This window comes from Panthera tigris, chromosome E1 (genome assembly GCF_018350195.1).
Source record: "Panthera tigris isolate Pti1 chromosome E1, P.tigris_Pti1_mat1.1, whole genome shotgun sequence".
NCBI classification, from domain to species: Eukaryota; Metazoa; Chordata; class Mammalia; order Carnivora; family Felidae; genus Panthera; species Panthera tigris.
The window spans coordinates 11295827-11318583 of record NC_056673.1 but is presented as its reverse complement, the minus strand read 5'-3'; the positions used below and the strand labels follow the sequence as shown (position 1 = coordinate 11318583).

At 55.3% G+C, this 22757-nt stretch overlaps 1 protein-coding gene across 7 annotated transcripts in view; it reads left to right on the top strand.

The window, feature by feature from the left end:
- Positions 1 to 22757, top strand: part of DRC3 (dynein regulatory complex subunit 3) — a 33887-nt gene that overhangs the window by 2987 nt on the left and 8143 nt on the right. For all 7 annotated transcript variants that reach the window (XM_007080772.3, XM_007080771.3, XM_042966537.1 and 4 more), the window contains exons 3-10: positions 850 to 1014; positions 4292 to 4408; positions 7608 to 7774; positions 9273 to 9419; positions 13782 to 13901; positions 14575 to 14687; positions 16086 to 16260; positions 21359 to 21490. In XM_007080772.3, the coding sequence (XP_007080834.2) occupies positions 855 to 1014; positions 4292 to 4408; positions 7608 to 7774; positions 9273 to 9419; positions 13782 to 13901; positions 14575 to 14687; positions 16086 to 16260; positions 21359 to 21490 (1131 nt within the window). In that variant the 5' untranslated portion in view covers positions 850 to 854. The remainder of the gene's footprint in view (positions 1 to 849; positions 1015 to 4291; positions 4409 to 7607; positions 7775 to 9272; positions 9420 to 13781; positions 13902 to 14574; positions 14688 to 16085; positions 16261 to 21358; positions 21491 to 22757) is intronic.

The following is a 22757-nucleotide window of genomic DNA, read 5'->3' as shown; positions in this document are numbered from 1 at the left end:
ATGTGAGGAGTCAGAAAACTCTCACAGGGCCTGGAATTAGGGACACTAGGGGTGGGACAGCCAGCAAAGACTGTGTCAGTCTGTCCGCCCTTCTGTCTTACTTTCTGGATCACCCAGGTTCCCGTCTCTGTTTCTCTCTGTCCATCTGCCTCACCCCCCTCTTGTTATCTCCGCTTAACCACACGTCTGGCCGGCCCATGGCCCCCCCAGTTCCTCCCCAGCTCACACAGGCAGCTCTGATGAGACTTTCATCCCACTGCCCCAAGTCCACATTCCTCAGCGGGAGAATACGAATGGCCAGCGTAGGTCAGTGTCTGCCAATATCCATGCACTGGGCGGCTTGTGGTGAGATGGGGGGAGTACGGATACCACTGTCTGATGGGGACGAGTCTCTCAGAAGGGGAGCCACCGGCTGCTATGCCTGGCCTGAGCTGCCAAGGATCATGGTCAGCAGTTGGTGGCAAGACACTGAATAACAGTGGGTGAGGAAAGCCAGAGGCTTTGACGGCCATGGCCATAAGGGCAGCTGAGCTCCCAAGGCTGAAGAGACCGGTGTGGACCACCAGTCCCCGGGGTGGGGGTAGGGTCACAGCCATGGTTGTGGGACCAAGGGGTGCACCCCTGCAGATGGGTGCCAGGCAGGACGGGTACAGACGGTTGCTGGAAAAGGCCTGGAGAAGCCTTAGTGCAAACGTACTAGCCTCTCAGTGCGGTGGGCCACGGACCGGGATGGGGGCAGCGTCAGAGCATCCGTGACTGTCACCGTGCTCCTTAAAAAGACCCCAGCCAAACCCTGTCTTCAAACAAAGGAAGGAGCAGATTGTGGAGGACGAACGTGGTGTTTTTTAGGGAAAATGAACTGGCTGTACGACTCAGTGGAGCCAAGAGTGATGGACGAGGACATGCTCAAGCTGGCTGTGGGAGAACAGGGCCCACGGGACGAGGCTGGGCAGCTGGCCAGGCAGGAGGGCATCCTCTTCAAGGATGTGCTTTCACTGCGGCTGGACTTCCAAAGTGCGTATCCTGGGCTGGGCTGGGGCCACCAGGCGGCCCAGCGCCCCGCCCCTGGCTTCTCTGCCCCAGAACTCCACGCAGAGTCCAGGATCACGGGACCCACGTCAGCGGGCGGGCCCGCGTGGGTTAGAAGGCATAGGAATGGCAGAGAGTGTTTGAAAAGTTAATACCGAGTATCATTAGCATTTGAATATCCACGGCACTGCTGATTCTGAATAATAGGGAAAAAGATAAAATTCTCCCACTCCAACTCTAAATGAACCCAAAGGCCCCGCTGCTTCCGTCACAGATCCCACATGGAATTCTTGGAGCGGGGTCCCTGGCAGGTGGAACCCAGAAGGGTGGTCCCACGCAGCCAGGAAGAAGCCATGGGGCGGAGGAGGATGTGCGCTGGGGGCAGGAAGCAGGAGAGGCGCCTCAGGAGCAGGAGGACAGCCTCGTGGGAAGACAGATCCTTAGTGCCTCCGTGTCCCCTTCTGTAAAATGGGAAGATGATAGTCCGTGTCTCAAGCTCTGGTTAGGAGGAGAAAGTGAGGTAACACACCCACAGTGTGTTCGCTCGAGAAGGCCAGTGGCTCAGGACAGAGGGGGTGCGAGAGGAAGCGAGAGAGGCGGGCAGGGTGCTGCGTGTACTGTGCGGGTGGCTCCACAGCAGTGACCCGGGCTGCTTCACATTCCTGCTCTGTCCTGGGGTTCTGTGCTGGCCTGCCGGGACACCCAGGAGACAACAGGGGAATGACTGAGGCCCTGCCTCAGCCAGTCTGGGGCGGACCACGGGGACACAGCAGTGGGCAAGGCAGGCACAGCCCTGGCCCAAGCCTCATGAACCCCCGGGCCTCCCCAGAGCATGGCCTCCATGGCTGACCACCCAGAGCAAGAAGGGACCCTGGGCCCAGCCACCTCAGCGGTGGGAGGGGTGAGGGGACTGCAGAATGGCCATCACCAGAGGGGGCTTTAGCCTCCTTTAGCTCACCTCCTCCCCTTCCTAAGGTTCATTTTGCTGGTATTTATAAAATGCCTCTTATATGCTAGGTGCTTTTCTAGGCACTAGGGATTCAACTGTGAACAAAAAAAAACAAAAACCCCTGTCCTCATGGAACTGATGTTCAGGTGATGGGAAAATTAAAACAAAAACAGTGTATGTTAAGGGTAATATGTGCTATGGAGGAAAATCAAGAGGAGGGAAAAAGAGGAGTTGGGGGTGGAGCACGGTGTTTTATTGGGTGGTCAGAGGCCTCATCATGAAGGTGACAGTTGAGCAAAGACTAGAAGGAAGTGAGGGAAGGAAGCATGCAGAGATCCAGGGATAGCATTCCAGGCAGAGGGAACAGCCAGGGCAAAGGCCCTGAGACAGGCACCCCTGTATGGAGACAGATCAGAGAGGTGAGGAGGTCAGCTAGCATCAGTCTTGGGGGCCAACAGACAGTGTTTGGCTTTTATAGTGAGTGAGATGAGAACCCCGGGAGGGTCCTGAGCAGAAGAAGGACAGGATGGGACTTAGCTTTTCACAAGATCCCACTGGCTGCGGGAGGATAAGAGTGTGGCACCCCAGGGCCAGAGCAGAGAGACTAGTGAGTGAGACAGTTGCCACTGCGGTCCAGGAAACAATGGCAATGAGCTGAGACCAAACCGGGGGTAGTAGAGGCAGACCCCATGTCTATGTTGAAGATCAAAATTGGACTTTTTGAGCAGTCCTGTCATTGCTAGTAACTCATTTAGAACTGGTGAATACATCCTGGTTTTTTGTTGTGTTGTTTTGGCTTTTCCACATGAACTGCTGATGCCTAAGGAAAAGGCAGCACATAGGTGTGCAAGGCAGAGCACCTGGAATGTGGGAGCCACCCAGGGGAGCAGCATCTCCGGAAAGTCAGTCATAGCCAAGAGCTGTCAGTCTAAGACCAGGGCCAGAAAAGGCTCCTGGAAAATCCAAACCAGGATGGGCGGTATCTGAGGTCCTGAGCCCAGCTCTGCTCCAGAAGTGTAGGTGGAGCTGGTGGCTGGTATCATTCTGGGAAATCTGGCCACAGCGAGCTGGGGAACAGACACCAGTCCCACTTGCCCCTGGGAATGGCAGAGGCAGGGCCCTGGGGGAGAGAAATGCGGTCCACCCATCCCCACCCCCACCTGGCTTGGGGAGGGCAGCCAAGAGGGGGCACCCGGCCTCCCCCAGGACCTCACAACCTCTGAATGAATGTCGAAACCACTGCCCCCGAATGTGTGGTTATTAAGTGTGCTTTTTTTTTTAACCCCTTTTACTTCTATATTATTTCAGTTATTTTAATGAGCGTATTCTAATTTTATAAGTTTTAGAAATCCTTGCAAAAGCAAATACGGAAAAAAAAGGGGCATGTAAACGACAAAGCTATTATGGCTGCTAGAGGAAACTGGAGGCAGGTGTAGGCCTCCAGAATTTTACGTACGTAGCATCTCCTTATTTATACGTCAGCGTAGTTCAGAACTCTTCTGGCTGTCAGCAACAGAGACCGACCTCTGCCTAGCATCAGGAGCAAAAAGAATGAGTTGGCTGCGTGTCTGTGAAGGTGGTCTTTAGGGACAACAGGTCAGGAGCTTCCGTGACATCAGGAACCCGCCTCTCTGTCGTATGGGTGATTTATCCCGCTCCCCATATAGGGACATTTGTGGGTCCCCCGATCTTTTTGCCTCTCATGTGCCTATAGGTATTTCTTTGGGCACACACACAAGTGTGCCTTTGCAGACAGATTCCAAATAGAGGAATTGCAGGGTCAAAGGCGACAGGCATTAAGTATTTCAGTTAACGCGGCCAAATTGCCCTCCAAAACGGCTGAACTAGTTGACACGCTCACCAACGTGCACGAGGGGTGGGTGGCGCAGGCATTCACCCTGCAGCCTCGTTCTATTTGTCACGCTGTGGCAGGAAGGACGCTGTTGGTGTCCCGTGTCCCGAGGTGTTACAGGCTCCTGAGAAGCCTCCTAGCTGGACATTAGAGGTGGCACGTCTGAGTCCCATGCCCTGGGCAGGTTCAGCCCACACTCACGACGACCCTCCGTAGGCCTTTGAGTTCTACTGCGTTCCTGGGTAGAAGCACTGATCACTGCCCGCCCGCTCTGCACTAATAGAGACTCTTGGGTGCTTAGCCCACATCCCCAGGTCGCATGCTCCAGGTCAGGGCGGTGGAGTTATGGGCCTTGTGAACGGTTAGTATTGGCTGTTGCAATTTTTTAGTGCACCTGCACTGAACTCTTAACCCTAACCCCAGGCTGGAAGCAGCCAACGCGCCTCCTCCAATCGTTTCAGACATCCTCCGCATAGACAACCTCTGGCAGTTTGAGAACTTGAGGAAGCTACAGCTGGACAACAACATCATTGAGAAGATCGAGGGCCTGGAGCGTCTGGTACACCTGGTCTGGCTGGGTAAGGGCCCCTCCTGCATGTGTGTCTGCCCTAATCAAAGGTGACGCACTGCCAGGGTCATTGCCTCGCAGGCAATTTTCCGCTGCCCGCCCGGAATTAGCCGGTGTGCAGCTGAAGGTCCGTCTACTGGGAACAAGAAAGCTGCTCTTTTTAAAAGCCTGGGGCCTTTGCTGTGCAGAGCCAGCAAAGATATGCTTGGACACACCAGGCCAGAATATTCTGACCCACCTGCCAAACCTCCCCATCTGGGAGAGAGTCAAGGGAGCAGTCTAGTTACTCTAGACCCAGGGTGACAGACAACTGTGGGCCCTGCCAGTCAGGGGGGCCCAGATCAAGCCAGAAACAATTATCACAGCTGCTAGTGTCCCTTGAGCACGACTACCTGCTAAGCACGGGCCTGTCTGCTTTCCTTGTGAGGCCTTTTAATCCATCCGTTTGCATCCCCATCGTAGAGATGAGCAAACTGAGGTCTCAGTGAGTAGTGAGGGCATCAGGCTCCCAGCTGAGCTCTGTCCAAGTGTAGAGCTCTGGCCCTCATTGCAAAGGCCTCAGGGGGTTTTGGTGAACGAGGAGAGGGGGCTGGCCGGAGAGCTCTTTGTATCGCTGTCTTATTTAGCCCCCACGGCAATCCTAAACAGTGAGTGTTACAATCCCAGTGTGGAGAAGAGGAACTGAGATTTTGCGAGGCCAAGGCACTTGCCCAAAGCTCCAGCGGAGCTGCCACACAAGCCCGTATCTGTGTGACCCCGAAGCCCATGCTCCCTCCGTCCGGTCAGGCCGCTCCCGACAACAGGCAACCTGGGGCATCGGCACCCATCCGAATTTACAAAACACTCTCAGCTACAGTGGCCCCGACAGTCACCAGCCCACAGCAGCCCCACAGACAGGATTACGTTGCCGTTTTGCAGATACAGACGCAGCAGCTGACGCTGGGCGGCTGACGGACCCGATGGGGTCACACGTTACAGGCAGCGGAGGCGAACCACAGCCAGGTCTCCTGACAGCTGGGCCCGGGTCTTTTGCCCCAGGCAACTCCTCCTGGCACCCCAGCACCCATTAATGCCGAGTCTGGTCTTGGCAGCCCGCCTCCTTGGCATTGCCAGGAGGCATCTTCTCTATAGGAGATGAGAGGGATAAGAGGGCTCCGGGCCAGCCCAGACCCTGAGCCACGCCCCCTCTGGAACACCTGCCAGGTGCCAGCTGTCTGAGTGCCATGCTTTCAGGAGAGAGCCACCAGGCCCAGCTATCTCTCAGACCTAAAACAAGTGTCACGGGCCCCCGTGCAGTACTCCTGTGATACTATGGGGGTGAGAGAACAGGGGGGACATTTCTGGTAAGAGGTCAGGTCATCCTCCTGAGAGAAGCTGGCCTTTGTCAGTCACAGCGTTAGTCACCCAGGGACCCAACCACAGCCAGGAAGATCTGGGTCCCCGGGGTGCAGGGGGTGGGGCAAACGGTGTCTCCCACTGTTCAGCAAGCCCCCGCCTCATGCGAGGCCCTGCTGGTGGCCTGCCGCATCAGCTGTCCCAGGGCTGAGGCTGTACTAGAGCCAGCCAGGGCTGGCTCTCCAAAGCTGATTACGCACGACTAGTCCCAACTGCGCCTTCAGGGATGTCAGGCCGGTAGCTTGAAATTGGCCACGATGGGAGGATTTACACCACAGAAATGGGCAAGCGCTGCAATTCAGGGCCTCCCCGCCTCTGCCAAACCCTGGCCCCCGCCCCCCACCCCAACCCCCTGGTTAAACATTTACCAGCACGCAGCCAGTTCTAGTGGGCCAGGCCCGGCCTCTGAAGAACTGAACTGTGTTCTTGGCATCTCGCAGACTGCAGTTCGAGCCTCAGCTCTGCTCACGTACTGACTCTACACCAGTTCCGGGAGCCTTCTGAACCTCAGCTTCTCTATGTGCTGGGTGATGTTGGGCATATACCCCCAGGCCCCTTGAATCTTGGTTTTCCTCCACCAAACACAGAAGATGAGGCCTATGTTGTGAGCATCAGATAAGATGACACACTTAGAAAGGGACGATAAGGGGGCGCTTGGGTGGCTCAGTCGGTTAAGCTTCCAACTTTGGTTCAGGTCACGATCTCCCAGTTTGTGAGTTCGAGCCCCACATCAGGCTCTGTGCTGACAGCTTGGAGCCTACTTCGAACTGTGTCTCCCTCCCTTTCTGCCCCTCCCCAGCTCCCGCTCTCTCTCTCTCAAAAATAAATAAACATTAAAAAGAAAAAAAGAAAAAAAAGAAAGGGACGATAAGTTACCATTAGTCTCAACTGTCAGCCAGTGAGCGTCTCCTGATACGCCAAGGAGGCTAAATTCAGGTGTGGACAAACCGACTTCCCAAATCACCGTTAAAACGTGATGGCCTGCAGCTATCATGAGCATATTTCCAAGCTCATGAAAAATTCCTAGTTTAGGCCTCTGGGCCCTTGGTGTTCCAGGACAGAGTTGCAACTCCAGCCCCAACCGATCCCAGAAAAGCACGGTGGGAAAAGAGCAGTTTTATTCCCCGGGATGTGAAACTTGGGCCACGGAGGGCCTGGCACCTCAGCTGCAGGTCGGGGTTGGGGTTTTGGAGGATCTGAGTCAGCTGGGATGTAGCTGGAGGGTCCTGGCCTGCCGCATGTCCTGGGAGGAGCCCTGGATGGACTCTGGCACCACCATGGCTAGCTGTGTGGCTTTGGGCAGATCACTGAGCCTTTCTGAGCTTCAGCTTCCCAATGCTCAAACGGGGAGAGAAATTCCAAGCTGCCACTCAGCGCTGTTGTCAGAAGACTTACTCATAAGCACTTGATAAACTGGGAAGCGCTAAGCAGACAGGTGGTATTATTATGAAAATGCCCGTAGATGTGAGGGAAGGAGGCCCTCCAGACTGTCTCCTCCTGCTCCAGGATGCACCATTATGGACCTCCCATTCATCATTTCCATCCCAGAACTACAGAGCACAGACTTGAGTATTTGGGCACATGCGCCCAGCCAGGAAGACAAGTGGCAGAATTGGAGAGGGTGGTAAAAGTTTGAGACAGTAGGAAAGAATCCGTGCATGGCTTCTAGAAGACCATAAACTGTCGGTGAGTCAGTTACCGGCCTGACAGCTTGGTGCTGGCTCCCAGAGCATAGGTAGCCCCGATGGGTTTGTCCCAAGACAGTCCCACCCCTAACCCCAACCAGTGGACCCTCACAGCCCTCTTCCTTCCAGACCTGTCCTTCAACAACATCGAGGCCATTGAGGGGCTGGACACACTGGTGAACCTGGAGGACCTGAGTTTGTTCAACAACCGGATCTCCAAGATCGACTCTCTGGATGCCCTTGTCAAGCTACAGGTGTTGTCGCTGGGCAACAACGAGATCAGCCACATGATGAACGTGAGTACTCAGGGGCGGCGGGCGCCAGGACTGGAGTGGCTGCTCTGGCCGCTCCTACCGGCCTCTGGCCCAGGGCAGACTGTGGGTCTGGGCGCTCGAGGGCATTGCAGTAGCTGGGGGTGGGGGAGAAGGGTCTGTCATCTGGGGTGGGGGGGGAGGGGAATGCAGCCTTAGCCTTCCAGATCGTCCCCTTTTCCTAGAAAAACCAGAAATCCAGATGATTCTACCAGAGATCTGATCATGTTTAAACACCGCGCTGAGCCCATCGGTGGCTACCAGTCCGTACCTGCACCTCTTTCCCTGAGCCCCATGCTCACTTCGCAAATATTTGCTGAGGTGAGGACCTCCTGGAAGCGAGGCGTTTGGCCTGACTGAAAGAGGGCTCCCTGTTATTTTCTCTCATGCCCCATTTTTATATTCTTTTTTTTTTTTTTTTAATTTATTATTGAGAGACGGGGAGACAGAGCATGAGCATGGGAGGAGCAGAGAGAGGGGGAGACACAGAATCCGAAGCAGGCTCCAGGCTCTGACACGGGGCTCGAACTCACAAACCGCGAGATCATGACGTGAGTCGAAGTTGGACACTTAACCGACTGAGCCACCCAGGCGCCCCTCCATCTTTGTATTCTTACAGCACTTACCCCCAACAGTAATGATTTTATTTACTCTTTAAAGCATCCCTGGTCCCTGCCAGTAGAATGTGAGCCCTTGCTCTAAGGGTAGGGACCACGTGAGCTTTGTTGCCACTGCAGCCCCGGGGCCTAGCACTGCCTCGGAGGCCTGGTAGGTGCTTAATCCTGTTGCACAAACAGATGACTGGGAGGAACCCTCCGGAAAAACATGCTTGGTTCCTTCGCCACCTTTTGCACAGTCCAGCGTCTGGTGTGCAGGAAATGCTCTCAAATGAAACAGTAGCTCTCTTGTTGACTTTTCCCCCACTTTCCTAAAAATGGAGTAGAGGAAGACTAAATGGCAGGTAGCGAATGTCCCAGTGTCATCCAGCTAATCCAAGGTTAACTACAAATTGGGTTCCATTTAATTTAAGAGATCTGGCCCTTCCACAAAGTTCACGGTGGAAAAGCGCGCCTGTTCTGAGGGACCAGCAGTAACAACTACCACCCTTTACGGAGTAGGCGGGAGGCATGCTTCTCAATGTTTCTCATAGCTCATTTCCTTTGGTCCTTGGAACACCTGTGACACACATCACAGCACCCTTATGCCCATCTTACAGATGAGGGAACAGAGGCTCACAGATGTTAGGCAACTTGCCCAAGGTCCCACAGCTGGGCCTTGAACCCAAGCCTGCTGATCAGGACAGCCGTCCAGCCTGGAACCCTCCTCCCCTCCGCCCCCCTTCTCTCTTGTCGCCCCAGGCAGCGCGGAGGGTGTCGTGGCCAGGCCGCAGACCCTGGCAGAGCGACGAGGGGAGAGGCCGCTGGAGGTGTTTTCTGTTCTGCGGCAGCCAGGAAGATGGGTTACTCTCCCCTCTTCCCCCCAGATCATCTACCTGCGGCGGTTCAAGGACCTGCGGACGCTCAGCCTCTCTGGAAACCCCATCGCGGAGGAGGAGGATTACAAGATGTTCATCTGTGCCTACCTTCCTGACCTCATGTACCTGGACTTCCGGCGCATCGACGACCACATGGCAAGTGTCTTCCTCTGGGTCTCCTGGCTCTGTGAGTCCGTCTTCAGGCCCTCCAGACTGCACGGAAAAGGGCGCTGGGTCAGAGCCCCTCTGAGATCTAACTCCTTCGACCTGCCCCCATGGGCACCATTCCAGCAGGACCCTCATGCTAGCCGTTCAGTGCCTGCTCACGGTGGCCAGGTCCCTCCATGTGTTGCCTCCAGGCCACGTCCAGCCACCCGGCACTGTCTGGTGGTCTGAATGAAGAAGCTGGGGACACCAAGCGAGGGCCAGCAGTTAGCATCAGTGGCTCGTGGCAGAGCCCGGGAGCAATAGAGCAGCTAACTATCCTCCCGTACGCGTCCGCCACGCACACGTTGCTGTTTGATGTCGCTTTCACTACAGCCTGTCGGCGGGGGGGGGGGGGGGGGGGGGGTCTGTTCCTGCCCTCAGCTGGCCAGCCGAGGGCTGGCACCAGTGAGATGCCTCGCCAGGGAGCTCGCAGCCAGTGGTGGTTGGGCCGGGAGCCGGAGCCAGGCAGCCTGGCAGCAGAACCCAGTGAGGAGGGCCCTTCCCCCGCCTACCGCCTGGTCTGTCACGGCCACCGCGTTCCTGTCCCCCTGCTATGAGCTGCCCCCTTTCGCTCACCTCTTGCTCTTTGCAGTGTGATCCTTCTCTGGGTGCCTTCCCCACTGGAAGGAAAGAACCTGGCCCAATACCTGGGGCCTTTGGTGGCAGAAACGGATGTCCCTGCATGTTGGGTGCTACAGAGACCAAGGGACTGTTTGACCTGCCTGCTCCTTCTCGCAGGAAGCTGGTGCCTTCCTGAGAGAAAGGAGCCTGGGCTTGGGGGCACTGAGGTGATGGGGAGCACCTGGGAGAGCCCAGCAGGAGCAGGGAGGACTCGTCCACAGGTCTGAAGGCTGACCCTGCCTGGCCTGGACCGTGTTGCAGAGCCCCGGCGCCCAGGTGGACAGGGCCACCTTCTACGTGTGGAGCCCTCTGCTTGCCAGTGCCTTCCTGGGAGGTCCACAGAGATAGGGTGAGGTCAGAGAGGTGCCCTTCTGAGGACCGTGGCTTTCTCTGCTTCCCGTGACAGCACCAAAAGCTGAGACTCGAATTCTAATACTCTCAAGTATTTTTTGCTTCATGTAGATGATAGTTTGGAAGTCATCACGGGCTCCGATGCTTGGAATGGGCCAGAGAGCTGTTGGGGTAGGTTTCAAAGTCCGTTGTAGAACCAGGGGACAGCCTGACACTGCACAGTTCCAAAGCCCCTCCCCAAGCATTCTCTCCTCAGTCCCCAGAAGCTTCCATAAAGGGCAGACAGCCCAGTCTGGGCATCCCCGTTGTGCCGCAGCGAAACAAAGGCTCCTTTCATGATTCAGAGACTTGCCTAGATGCATCAAGATAAATAATGAGTAAAAGGCTCTAAGAGCAGAGTTCTGCAAAGCAGGGGCACTTGAAACTTCCCTGTCCACACTACTGCCTGCCCTGAGGCCAGCCATAGCCTGCCCCAAGCCCCTGGCCTCTTGGTGCTGTAGGGCTTGGGCAGCAGAACAGCTGGGCCCAGATACAGGCCAACCAGGGGAGGGTCCAGGATGTGCCCTGGGTCTCCGGCCGGGGTGCTGGATGACTGGGGGGCCGCTCACCTCAGTGGGACTGTGGGAGGACAGAGGTTCAAGGGCAGGCTCTTGAGGTGCCTCTCAGCTCTGTGGAGCTCTCCCCCTGTTTTCATCAGGCCCCTTTTAAGTCGAGGCCCTGGACTGTGCCTGAAGGCTGGCCCTCCCCTCAATCCAGCCCTGAGGAACAGAGGACAGTCCCCCACAAACCACATGGAATAGGCAGGTGTTATGAGCTTGAGGGGCTTTGTGTGGGGAGGTGGGGAGACAGGCAGGGGAGGCAGGGGTCAATCAGCAGGGCCCTGCTGGGGTTTAAGGGTTCTCCGATTGAAGGTGGGGGCCCGTGGGGAACCCTGAGCGGTTCTCAGCAGAATTCTTGATGTGGTCCGCAGTTCAGGAATCTGGGAGAGAGAGGATATAGAGAAGAGATGTGGGATGAGGTGGGGTAGCGGGGAGGGAGAGAGGGAGAAGGCAGGGCTGTGGGAATGGAGAAGAAAGGGTGGCCCAGAAACTAGGGACTTTTAAAAATTTGGGACACCTGGGTGGCTCAGTCAGTTAAGCATCCAACTTTGGTTCAGGTCATGATCTAACGTTTGTGGGTTTAAGCCCCACATTAGGCTCCATGCTGACAGAGTGGAGCCTGCTTGGGATTGTCTCTCTCCCTCTCTCTCTGCCCCTCCCCAACTCATGCTTTCTCTCTCTCTCTGTCTCAAAAATAAATACATTAACTTAAAAAAACAAAAATTTAAATTTCCTTATTAAAGTATAAATATGCAGGAGTACCTGGGTGGCTCAGTCAGTCAAATGTCTGACTCTTTGATTTCAGCTCAGGTCATGATCTCACAGTTTGTGGGGTCAAGCCCCATATTGGGCTCTGAGCTGGCGGTACGGAGCCTGCTTGAGATTCTTTCTCTCCCTCTCTCTTCCCCACCCCTTCTCTCTCTCTCTCTCTCTCTCTCTCTCTCTCTCTCAAAATAAATAGATAAACATTTTAAAAATATTTTAAAATAAGGGCACCTTGGTGGCTCAGTCAGTTAAGCTCCCAACTTCAACTCAGGTCATGATCTCATGGTTCGTGGGTTTCAGCCCCTCATCAGGCTCTGTGCTGACAGCTCAGAGCTTGGAGCCTGCTTGGGATTCTGTGTCTCCTTCTCTCTCTGCCCCTCCCCCACTCATGCTCTGTCTCTCTCCCTCTCTCTCTCTCTTGCTCTCTCTCATAAATAAACATTAAAAAGTTTTAAAAAAAGAATTAAAAATATTTTAAAAATAAAGTATGAACATGTAAGAAAACAATATAAGCATACAACTCAATGAATAACAGTTCTTTAGAAGGATTTCAGCTGTGCAATATAAGCTATTTGCAGCCAAGGCCCAAGTTAAGGCACAAAACTATAATGATACCTATACTCGCATCACGTTCAGGAGTAAGACGGGATGGGCTTCAGGCAGCACAGGAGAGCCGAAAGAAAGCTCAGTATCTGGAATCGAACAGACCCCGAGGAAGCCCTTACCTTCCTTTGTGGTGCCAACGCACAGAGACAGATCCTCTCACAGATACGTGAAAATACCAGGTGTACAAGGCGGGGGTTGGTGGTTTGAAGCATAGGATGAGCAGGAGTGAAGGGCTGGTGAAGGGCTAGGGTTAGGACAGAGCACATGTAAAGGCCTGTGGCAGGAGGCAGCGCGGCGAGGGAGCCAATGGCTGGCGCTCAGAGAGCTGGAGAGAGAGGGTGGCAGGCAGGCCTCGCAGGAGCTTGTCATTACCCTACGGCCAAGAGGAAGTCCTACAGGGCAGGCAAGGGACCTACGAGATTGGGTTCGCGTTTAACAGAGGTTTCTCTGGCTTTTTGCTCGGGAGCAGTGGACAGACTGGGTGAGGGGACAGGGTGCACGGGGGAGGCCACCTAGGAGGCTGAGGCGGGGGTTGAGGCCAGAGAGAGAGGATAGTGAGATAGGATTAGGAGCTAGCACAGACAGGCCAGGGCACAGCCTGGGTCTGCTGGAGGAGGGAGGGTCCCGCATGTGTCCCGGGTCTCCGGTCAGGGTGCTGGATGGCTGGGGGGCCACTCACCTCAGTGGGACCATGGGAGGACAGAGGTCCATCTTGGACATGGTGAGGGGGCAGTGTTCTCAAGGCAGCTAGGGGAGAGAGGCTCTCAAAGGTAGGGTCTGGGCTGAAGGTAAAGACCCGCATGTTGTCTGAGGGTGGAGCCATTGGACGTGCTTGCACTTGACCTTAGCACAGGTGAAATCACCTGGGGTGTGTCGAGTGAGCCGAGAAGGGTGAGGACTGAGCCCTACAGGCTCCAGCAGTGCCCGCTGGGTATAAGGGGATGAGCAGGAGGGCTGGGAGGAGAGCCAGGAGGTGGCAGGGCACAGAGCCAAGGTCCGAGGCCCTTGAGACCAGGCCTGTGACTCGGGTAACTCACTTTACCTGTTTCCCATCGTGCATCCCTGGAAGAGAGTGGGAGCACCTGCTCTGGGCATGTGCACCCGCCCGGGACGAGGCCCTGATCCCCGCCGCCTGCCTGTGCTGCCTTCCCCCCATGCTGTTGGTCCTTCCCCTCATTTCCCTTAGACTCAGGATACTTGGAAAAGGCCAGGAGGAAGCAAGCCATCCTTGCCCACACAGCCTTCACTAGGAGGCTGTCCACACCCCCACCCTCGCTAGAGAGGCCGCGGGATGGCAGAGGCCGGCATGGCCGGGAGGGAGGGACCAAACATGCCCCAGTAACAGTGCCCCTTCCCATCCCCCCCTCAGAAGGAGCTGGCAGAGAGCAAACACCAGTACGGCATCGACGAGCTGAAGCAGCGAGAGAACCTGATTCAGGCCCAGCTGGATGATGAGCGGGCCCAGCGGGAGGAGCTGGAGGAGCACAAGGTACATTCCGTCGGGAGGAGCCCTGCCGCCCACCTCCCCCTGCCCTGGCTCCAAGATGCCGGCCACAGGGTATGGGCCCAGCTGGATCAAAGTCAGCAGGGCCCAGGCCCCAAGAACCGCTCTTGATGGCGAACATATGCCGTGTGGCCTCTCCTGGCTGTGACGGAGCGTGTACATCACCCACAGGCCAGCGCCCTGTCCCGCCCTGTCCCCTCCTTGCTCTGCTCGCCACAGAGCCAGCTCTGTCTCAGCCCGGATGCCACCTGCCTTGTCTCCTTGCCAGCCTGCCAGATCCAGCACGAGGGCCTAGGGAAACAGTCTGAGGGAGCAGCTCCTTTTAAGAAAAGGGCGGTTCCACGGGCAGCCAGGAAGGTTGAAGTCCTTCCCCGGCACGGCCCCGGACCCACTCTGCCCCACAAGCCGCACCCCTTCCTCCAGGCACACTGAGCCTCGTGCAACCTTCAGCTGATGCCTCTGGACCTCCGCGTGTGCCAGGCCCTTGGCCCGGCGTGCCTTCCCTGTCCTCCTGGAGGGCTAAAGCCCAAGGGCAGCGTGCCCTCCCCCACCCTCTGCAAAGTGTCCACTGACCCCAGCGCCCAGCACAGGGCCCCACCCATGGAGCCCTTGCCAGTGGATCAGCGTCCCCCAAGCCCTGCTGTGTTTCTGACTGCAGGCCGCGTTCGTCGAGCACCTGAACGGCTCCTTCCTGTTTGACAGCATGTACGCTGAGGACGTAGAGGGCAACAAGCTGGCCCACCTTCCCGGCGTCAGCGAGCTCCTTCAGGCATATCCTTCCAAGTTCATGGTCACCTCCCCTGGCAGAGCCCGGGCCCCACACCACCAGCCTGCCGGGGGCAGGTCCCCTTCTGCTCTGGGCCTCGGTTTTCCCATTTCTCTTGTGAAACCCTGGAAGATAAAACCCCTCCTTCACAGCCATGTACCCAAGAGGCAGTGGAGAACCCAAGAGGTCAGCTGAGGGGCGTGGGGAAACGCTGCCTGGATTTCAGGGGACGCACAGCATGGCACGGGGTCCGCTGTGCTCGACAAGCCAGGTTGTCAAAGAGGGAAAACTGAAGTGTGGGTCTATGGCGCTAATCTGTAGTACCTATATTTATGTTCTCTTGCTGTGAGCTTTGCATGCAGTGTTTATAATTTCCCAACTGCCCAGCAGATGGGTGCTGTTATTATATTAATCCCATTTTATAATTGGGGAAGCTAAACTTGGAGAGGTTGACTTGTCCAAGGTCATGCAGTTAGAAGCCGGGATTTGAGCCCTTGTCTGTCGCTCTAAGAGCCGGCATCCTTTCCCCCAGTCAGCTGGAGCCCAGAGGCTGTGACTGGCACTTGTCATGGCCGAAGCCATGATGACCTCAGTTGGCATAAACTATACGTCGAGGGACTCAGACTCACAACAGACTGAATTAGCGCTGAGACTGGCAACGAGTCACACAGTATGTCTGTGGAGCCGCCATCACTGGGTAGAAAGAAACTTTCTCTTAAAAACTCAACGTTTTGGAAAGGGTGGGGGAGGGGATAGAGAGGGTGTGAGGCAAAGCAGAAGGTGACAATCAGGGCTCTAGGCCAGACAGACGGGCTCCCGGCCTGGCTGTGCCATCCCCCAGCTGGGTGACCTGGGCTCACATCTGGGCCGTAGCGCCTGCCTGACCTCAAGGACTCCGTGCTGCAGGTGAGGAAGCCCAAGTCCAGGCAGGTGAAGTGGCTTGCCAGAGAGGAGGAGCAGCAGAGCCAGGACCTGAACCCGGACCTCTCTGCGTTCAGCCTGTGGTCCCCTGACTTTCGCAGGCTCCCTCGGCGCCCCTGCAACAGCTGAGCACAAAGACAGGAGCCCAACAAAGGCCCCCTAGATATCACGGCAGAGACAGAAACATACACTGCCCAGCTCGCTGGCTGGGGCTGGCTCCGCCTGGGCTCCCAGCCCCTCCCCGGCCCCTTTGGGGCCTCTCCTGGGGCCTTTCTTAGCATGTCTCTCTTCTGCTCTGTAGCGTCCCCCCATGGCCCCTGCTTCCTTCCCGAGACCAGTCCCTCACGGTGAGGATAGGGATGCCCCAGCACCACATTCGACTCCAAATCTCAACTCCCGGCCCTGTGCCAGGAGCTGCCACCACCCTCGACCTGCATCCTCCCAGCAGCCTGCCCCCAAGACAGCTTCCTTAATGGCCTCACCTACAAGGACAAATTCGTCATCATCTGCCTGAACATCTTCGAATATGGCCTGAAACAGCAGGAGAAGCGCAAAGTGGAGCTTGACACCTTCAACGAGTGTGTCCAGGAGGCCATCCAGGAAAACCGGGAGCAGGGTAAACGCAGGATTGCCAAGTTCGAGGAGACGCACTTGCTGGTAGGCTCTGCCCCTCCCGTGTCCCTTCTCTGCTTCCTGCTCCGGATGCTGACCCCACCCTGCGGGCCTGGCCCCACCGGAGGGGCTGCACACCCTCTACCTCTGACGACCCCTAAGACCCGCGGTCACTGTCCCCGTTTGCCAGAAATCACCCAGCTCAGTGGCAGAGCCAAGGGTTTAGCCTTCCACCGGTGCCACCAACCACAACTCCAGCACCATGCCAGAGCTGAGCCCAGGGTGACGCCTGTGGGTCCCCTTCACCTAAAACGCCCCTGGGGGTTAAGGAGGTGTCATCCTTACTGTCAACAATGGTGTTCACGTCGTCGCTCCTGTTATTAGCAACGTCAAGAACTGCTACTTTGCTTTGGTTCATTCGTTCGTTTAGCAGACATTTTCTGAGCCTCCGCTCGGTGCCTGGCTCTGGGCAGCCAGACCAATGCTGGCCGTGGCTCCTGCCCTCGGCGAGCTCTCATGTGGTGTGGGGTGCAGACCCGGGCCCTCCCCGCTGCGGTGGTCAGTACGACACTGGAGGGGAGCCCAGGGAGCCTCTGGGAGTTGCTGGAGGGACCTTAACTCAGGCTGAGGCTCACAGGACAAAGAGAAATGAGCCAGGGGTGGTGGAGGAAGGGCATTCCACCTGAGCGAGCAGGCCTCGGTCGTTCGGGACCTGCTGGACCCAGGCCACTCAGGGCCATGTGTGCTTGGTGGGACTTGCTTCTTTTCGTTAGCATCATGTTTATTTTATTTAATGTTTATTTTTGAGAGAGTGCAAGTGGGGGAGGGGCAGAGAGAGGAGAGACAGAGGATCGGAAGTGGGCTCTGTGCGGACAGGCTGACGGCAGCGAGCTCGACACGGGCCTCTAGCTCCCCAACCTGCAGATCATGGCCTGAGCTGAAGCCAGATGTTCGACCCACTGAGCCACCCGGGTGCCCCTAGTTAGCATTATTTTTAAAGATGGGTTCTTGTTCTAAGTCACAGATCTTCGTGAGACTCTAAGGAAAGCTATGGACTTTCTTTCTCCTCAAAAAACTGTCCACATACACCGAGTATGTGGGCACTCCCCTGCAGTGTCAGGGGCTTCAAGGAACCCACGAAGCACCATAGGGTTGAGAACTCTTAGTTTAAGGTCAAGCAAAATCCCCAGATAATGCACGTTCAGATATAATAGGGTTGGCGATCAGCTCCCAGATGCTTCCCGGCCCTCCTCACTCCCCGGTCCCCGGTCTCGGCTCATCGGCCTCACCAACGACCTCACATTCTGTGCGACTTAACCCTCAAGACCCTCCTCCTTATGTTTTAGGGTGGGGTGTGACTGCATTCACCCAGAAGTTCAAGCCTGTCAGCAGAAGAACACATTTGGCTCACATACGTGTTTTATTTGGCCTGCAGAGGATTTTAAAACATTTTGAACGTCCTGCTGACGTTAAAAATGGGAAGATTTCGGGGCGCCTGGGTGGCGCAGTCGGTTAAGCGTCCGACTTCAGCCAGGTCACGATCTCGCGGTCTGTGAGTTCGAGCCCCGCGTCAGGCTCTGGGCTGATGGCTCGGAGCCTGGAGCCTGTTTCCGATTCTGTGTCTCCCTCTCTCTCTGCCCCTCCCCTGTTCATGCTCTGTCTCTCTCTGTCCCAAAAATAAAAATAAAAACGTTGGGAAAAAAAAAAAAAAAAGTAAAAAAAAAAAAAATGGGAAGATTTCACAGAAAAATTGTGGTTGCCAGCTTCTCTGGAGGCACTTGTCAGCAGGGCCTCAGTGGCAGTTGTCCCCTCTGGACAGGCCACGTCTCCAGTCCTCCTGGACCCTGTCTGGCACATCCTCCCTGAGGTTTCTTTTTTTTTTTCTTCTTCTTCTTTTTTAAATGTTTATTTATTCTCGAGAGAGACAGAGACAGAGCACGAGTCGGGGAGGGGCAGAGAGTGGGGGAGAGACACAGAATCCGAAGCAGGCTCCAGGCTCTGAGCTGGCAGCACAGAGCCCGACGCGGGGCTCGAACTCATGAACTGTGAGATCGTGACCTGAGCCAAAGTCAGCGCTTAGCCGACTGAGCCACCCCGACGCCGCCTCCATGACATTTCTTATCTGGTGCCTGCAGCCGCTGGGTTTGGGAGGCCTGGACGCCAGCCAGCAGGCTCCTCCCAGGCCTGGGCCCGGCCCCCTCAGCAACACATCCCCCTGGAGAAGCAGGACCTGGACCAGGCTACCGCCAGTGCTGTGCTCTTGCTGGCGCCAAGCCTGACTTCCTAACGTTCAGGGGGTAGTTCTTCGGAGCAGGCCGGCTCCCCCGGCTTCTGAGGCACCGGGCCCCACGGCCCCCATAATGGCGACACACTCAAAGGCTGCCTGGGATGAGCAGACTACCCTGAGCGCCCCTCTCCTAGAGCCTAGAGCAGTGGTTTCATGCAGCCCACACACCAGAGTCCACAGGGACCCCACAGGGCTGGGGCTGACGCCCCAGCTCAGGGGGTGCGGCACAGCACTGGAATTTTCCAGAGCTTCCTAGGTGCCTCCTGCTCAGCCCAAGCTGAGCCCGCTGTCTTAGAAGTTCACAGGACTCTGTCGGCCTGAGGCCCCAGTTCTCTTTCCTCACGGGACCTCTTGATCTTGTCCTATCCCCCTCCTGCCACGCCCACTAGACCAGGGCTCCTTCAGCACCTCCTCCTGGTGCCCAGCGGGGCACAGCTTGGGGTCAGCGGGTCGGCAGAATGCTCACATGGACCCCTCACTGGTGACCCTCTGCTGGCTTCCGTTTCCTCATTAGAGAAATGGACGTAACCGCCTCCCAGAACTGTGGTGGTGGCGGGGGAACCAGTGGGGAGCAGAGCAGGTGTAAAATTGTGACGGGCAGTCTCTAGATAGGTAATGCATGTCTAAGCATGGGCACAGAATGACAAATGTAGATGGGGGTTGGGTACAGTCAGTCCAACCCTTCTGTGTGTGTGTGTGTGTGTGTGTGTGTGTGTGTGCGCGCGCGCGCACGTGTGTGAGTGATGAAAGTGTACCATGCTGTTTTGCCCTTTGCTTTTTTGTCTATGCAGCTTAGAGATCCTTCCAAAACTCAAATCGCCTTCTTTTTTAATAGTTGTAACATCTCTCCTTGCACGGATGAGCCATGATTTATTAACCCAGTCCCTGCTGACGGACAATTCATTTTTTTCCGTTCTTTCGCTCTTTCAAGCAGTGTTGCAGTGGGTAAGTTGGCGCGAGTCTGATCTGTAGGATGAAGTCCCGGAGGCAGACCTGGGTATTGCTGCTCTGACCAGTTACTGCTCAGCCGTGCTCCACGGAGGCCGTGGCTTCTGCCCCTCGGCCTGCTCCTTGTCAGACCGGTGCTCTCAGGCTTCCTCGTCTCTGCCAGTCTGGCACTTGGAGCATGTGTTTATTTTCCCTTAAGTGAGGATAAGCATTGCATGTTTTACAAACATTTGTATTTCTTTTTTTTTTTTTTTTTTTTTTAGTGTATTTATCTTGAGAGAGAGAGAGAGAGAAGGAGAGAGAGAATCCCAAGCAGGCTCCACATTGCCAGCGCAGAGACCAATGCAGGGCTCGAACTCACGAACCATGAGATCGTGACCTGAGCCGAAATCAAGAGTCGGACACTTAACCGACTGAACCACCCAGGCTCCTCTAAACATTTTTATTTCTTTTTCTGTGAACTCTTTGTTCTTCTCATATGCCCTAATCCATTTTTTTTCTGTTTGGTTTTTGATCTATATCTCTTTCTTTAAAAAGAAATCATTACTTTGTACAAGCTCTTTATAGATTAAGAAATTAGCCCTGTGTCAGTGAAATGAATTGCAAATATGTTTCCCACTTTGTTGTTTATCGTGTCGTTTTTTTGTCTATGGTGCTTTTGCTATTCAAAATTTCTACACATTTTATGTAGTACAACCTATCAGTCTTTTTTCTGGTTATACTTAGAAAGGACTTCTCTACTCTGAGATTATTTATTAAAGTCCGTCTATTTTTTCCTTCTAGGACTGTATGGCTTCACTTTGTATGTTTAAATCTTCACTCTGTGGGAAATTTGTTTTCATGTAAGGTTCGAGGTAGGGATTGAACCTGATTTTTCTCCAGACAGGGTAACCATTATTATAAATATCATTCATCGCACTGAATCGTGCCAAGGTACTCTGTCCTCCTTCCCAACTGATACCATACATCAGGGCACCTGGGTGGCTCAGTTGGTTAAGCGTCCAATTTCGGCTCAGGTCGTGATCTCACGGTTTGTGATTTCAAGCTGTCTGTGCAGACAGCTCAGAGCCTGGAGCCTGCGTCGGATTCTGTTCCTCCCCGCCTCTCTCTGTCCCTCCCTTGCTCTCTCTCTCAAAAATAAACATTAAAAATAATAATACCATATATCAACAGAAACAAGTTGACAGTGCACCTGATGGCCGAGTCCCCAGGACCTTTGTTAGCGAGTGTCTGGGATTCAGTGCCAGGCTTGGACCCCAGGGTGTTTTCCGGCCCGTGAGCATCCTCTCATTCCAAGGGGCCTAGCATCTGTTCACCACCGGCATCCCCTTGCTCAGTGGGGTGCTCTGTGGGTCCAACTGGTTTCCTAAAGACTGGATCTGTCTTACATTTCCAGTGTTTCTCTGTCTCCCTGTGCCTGCTGTGGACCTTGTAGTGGACTCTGTTAGCCGAGGCCCCACCGTGAACCAAGAGTTCATACACACTGCTAAATCCCCACAACTTTGTGACACACACTTCTGTCCCACTTTACATAAGGAAACTGAAGCTTAGAGAGTGGAGGTGGCTCATTCAAGGTCACCCGGCTGATAAGTGACCCAGACAGGATTCGAATTCAGGTTCACCAGACTCTGAAGCCATCGCTCCTTCCACCCAGCCCAGCCACCACTAATGAAAACCCGAGCTAACGTGGACCGAGAACTCACTGACTAGTGCTGGCATCTGCCTCGAGGCATGGGGAGGGTGAGTAGCTTCCACAAGTCCACAAAGCTGACAAATGGCAGAGCCGACACTTGAACTTGGACAGGCCAATCCCAGAGTTCACATTCGTACCCACAAAACCGATCGTCGCCTGTCATTAACTAATTACACTTAGTTGTGGATTCCTCAAACCCAGGCTTTTGTTTCCAGAGTTTAAATGCCATTCGAGATGAGTCCGAAGTGACCAACCTTGAGATGAAGATAGCGGAACACAGCAAGGACATCACTGAGCTGTTCAACATGCTCATGACACTGGAGATGCAGTTGGTAGAGCAGCTGGAGGTGAGGCCGAGCCCCTGGGGCACAGGTGTGATGCGATCGTGCCCTGCCAGTCTCCTTTGCAAGAACATAGTGGATTCGGTGGCAAAACCGTATTTTATTTTGTTTTTTTCGTAATTATTTTTTGAATGTTCATTTTATTTTTGAGAGAGACAGCGCAAGCAAGCGAGGGGCAGAGAAAGAGGGAGACAGAAGATCTGAAGCGGGCTCTGCGCTAACGGCACAGAGCCCCGTGCGGGGCTTGAACTCACCAACGGTGAGATCGTGACCTGAGCTGAAGTCCGATGCTTAACCGACTGGGCCCCCCAGGTGCCCCCGGATGGTATTTTAGCTGGAGCCCTCCCAGGCGCTCCTCCGCTGTGTGACTCAGCGCGGCGGACTAAAGCTTTCTTTGCTCATCCGTCCTGTGTTTGCTTTTAATATATTTCAGTCACTTAGATTGCAGTTGGTTCTCACGCCCACATGTAGAGGTGAGCTCATTCCTCTGGAATGTACCCCCTATCCTGGAAGCACCCAGAGCCTCAGCAGGGAGAGGTATTTCTGATTAGACCCCAGGAGTCATCTGGGTGCTTGAGAGACAAAGTAGGCCCCCACTCTGGGACAAACAAAGGCTCCTCTGCATTGCAGTGCGTATTTGCCGCATCTCAGGGCCGCGCGCGGAGCCTGCGATTCAGCACGAAGCAGCGGAAATGCAGAGCGCCTCTCTCTAAAATTCCTCAGCAGCCAGAGTGCCTTGTGTGTTCACAAGGCAGCCGAGGCGAGGCCGGGGCCTCCCAAGGCTGTGATGAATCAAACCTCATTGGATGCTGCCGTGGTCGGGCCAAGAGATGGCGCCTAATCGATCCCTCCCATGTCAAGGGACACCTCAGACAGGGATAGATCTCCCCATCACGTCACACGGCAGGTGTTGGCTCCCGCCGGGAGTGCTCAAGAACTGCAGGAAGCAGCTCGCAAGCGGCGGGGGAGGCTTAGGCAGCGGCTCCCAGCCTTTTCATGCAAGGAGATCCCCACTCCAGCGTCCCCAAAGTCCCCAGATCTGTACACACACATTTGAAACATGTATAATTGGCTCGGCCTGCAGACAGGGGTCGGACTCCTGTAGATTCCCGGGGCCCTCGGCCCACCCTGTAGCCCCGGGAGTCTGTGCTAGATCAGGGGCATGACCTGGCCTGGGGCTCACAGGGGAGCAGGCCTCACATCACCTCTTCCATTGCTCCCTCACTCAAGTCCCATTTCAGCCCCGGGGGACAGCTAAGCCCTGGGGGGCAGC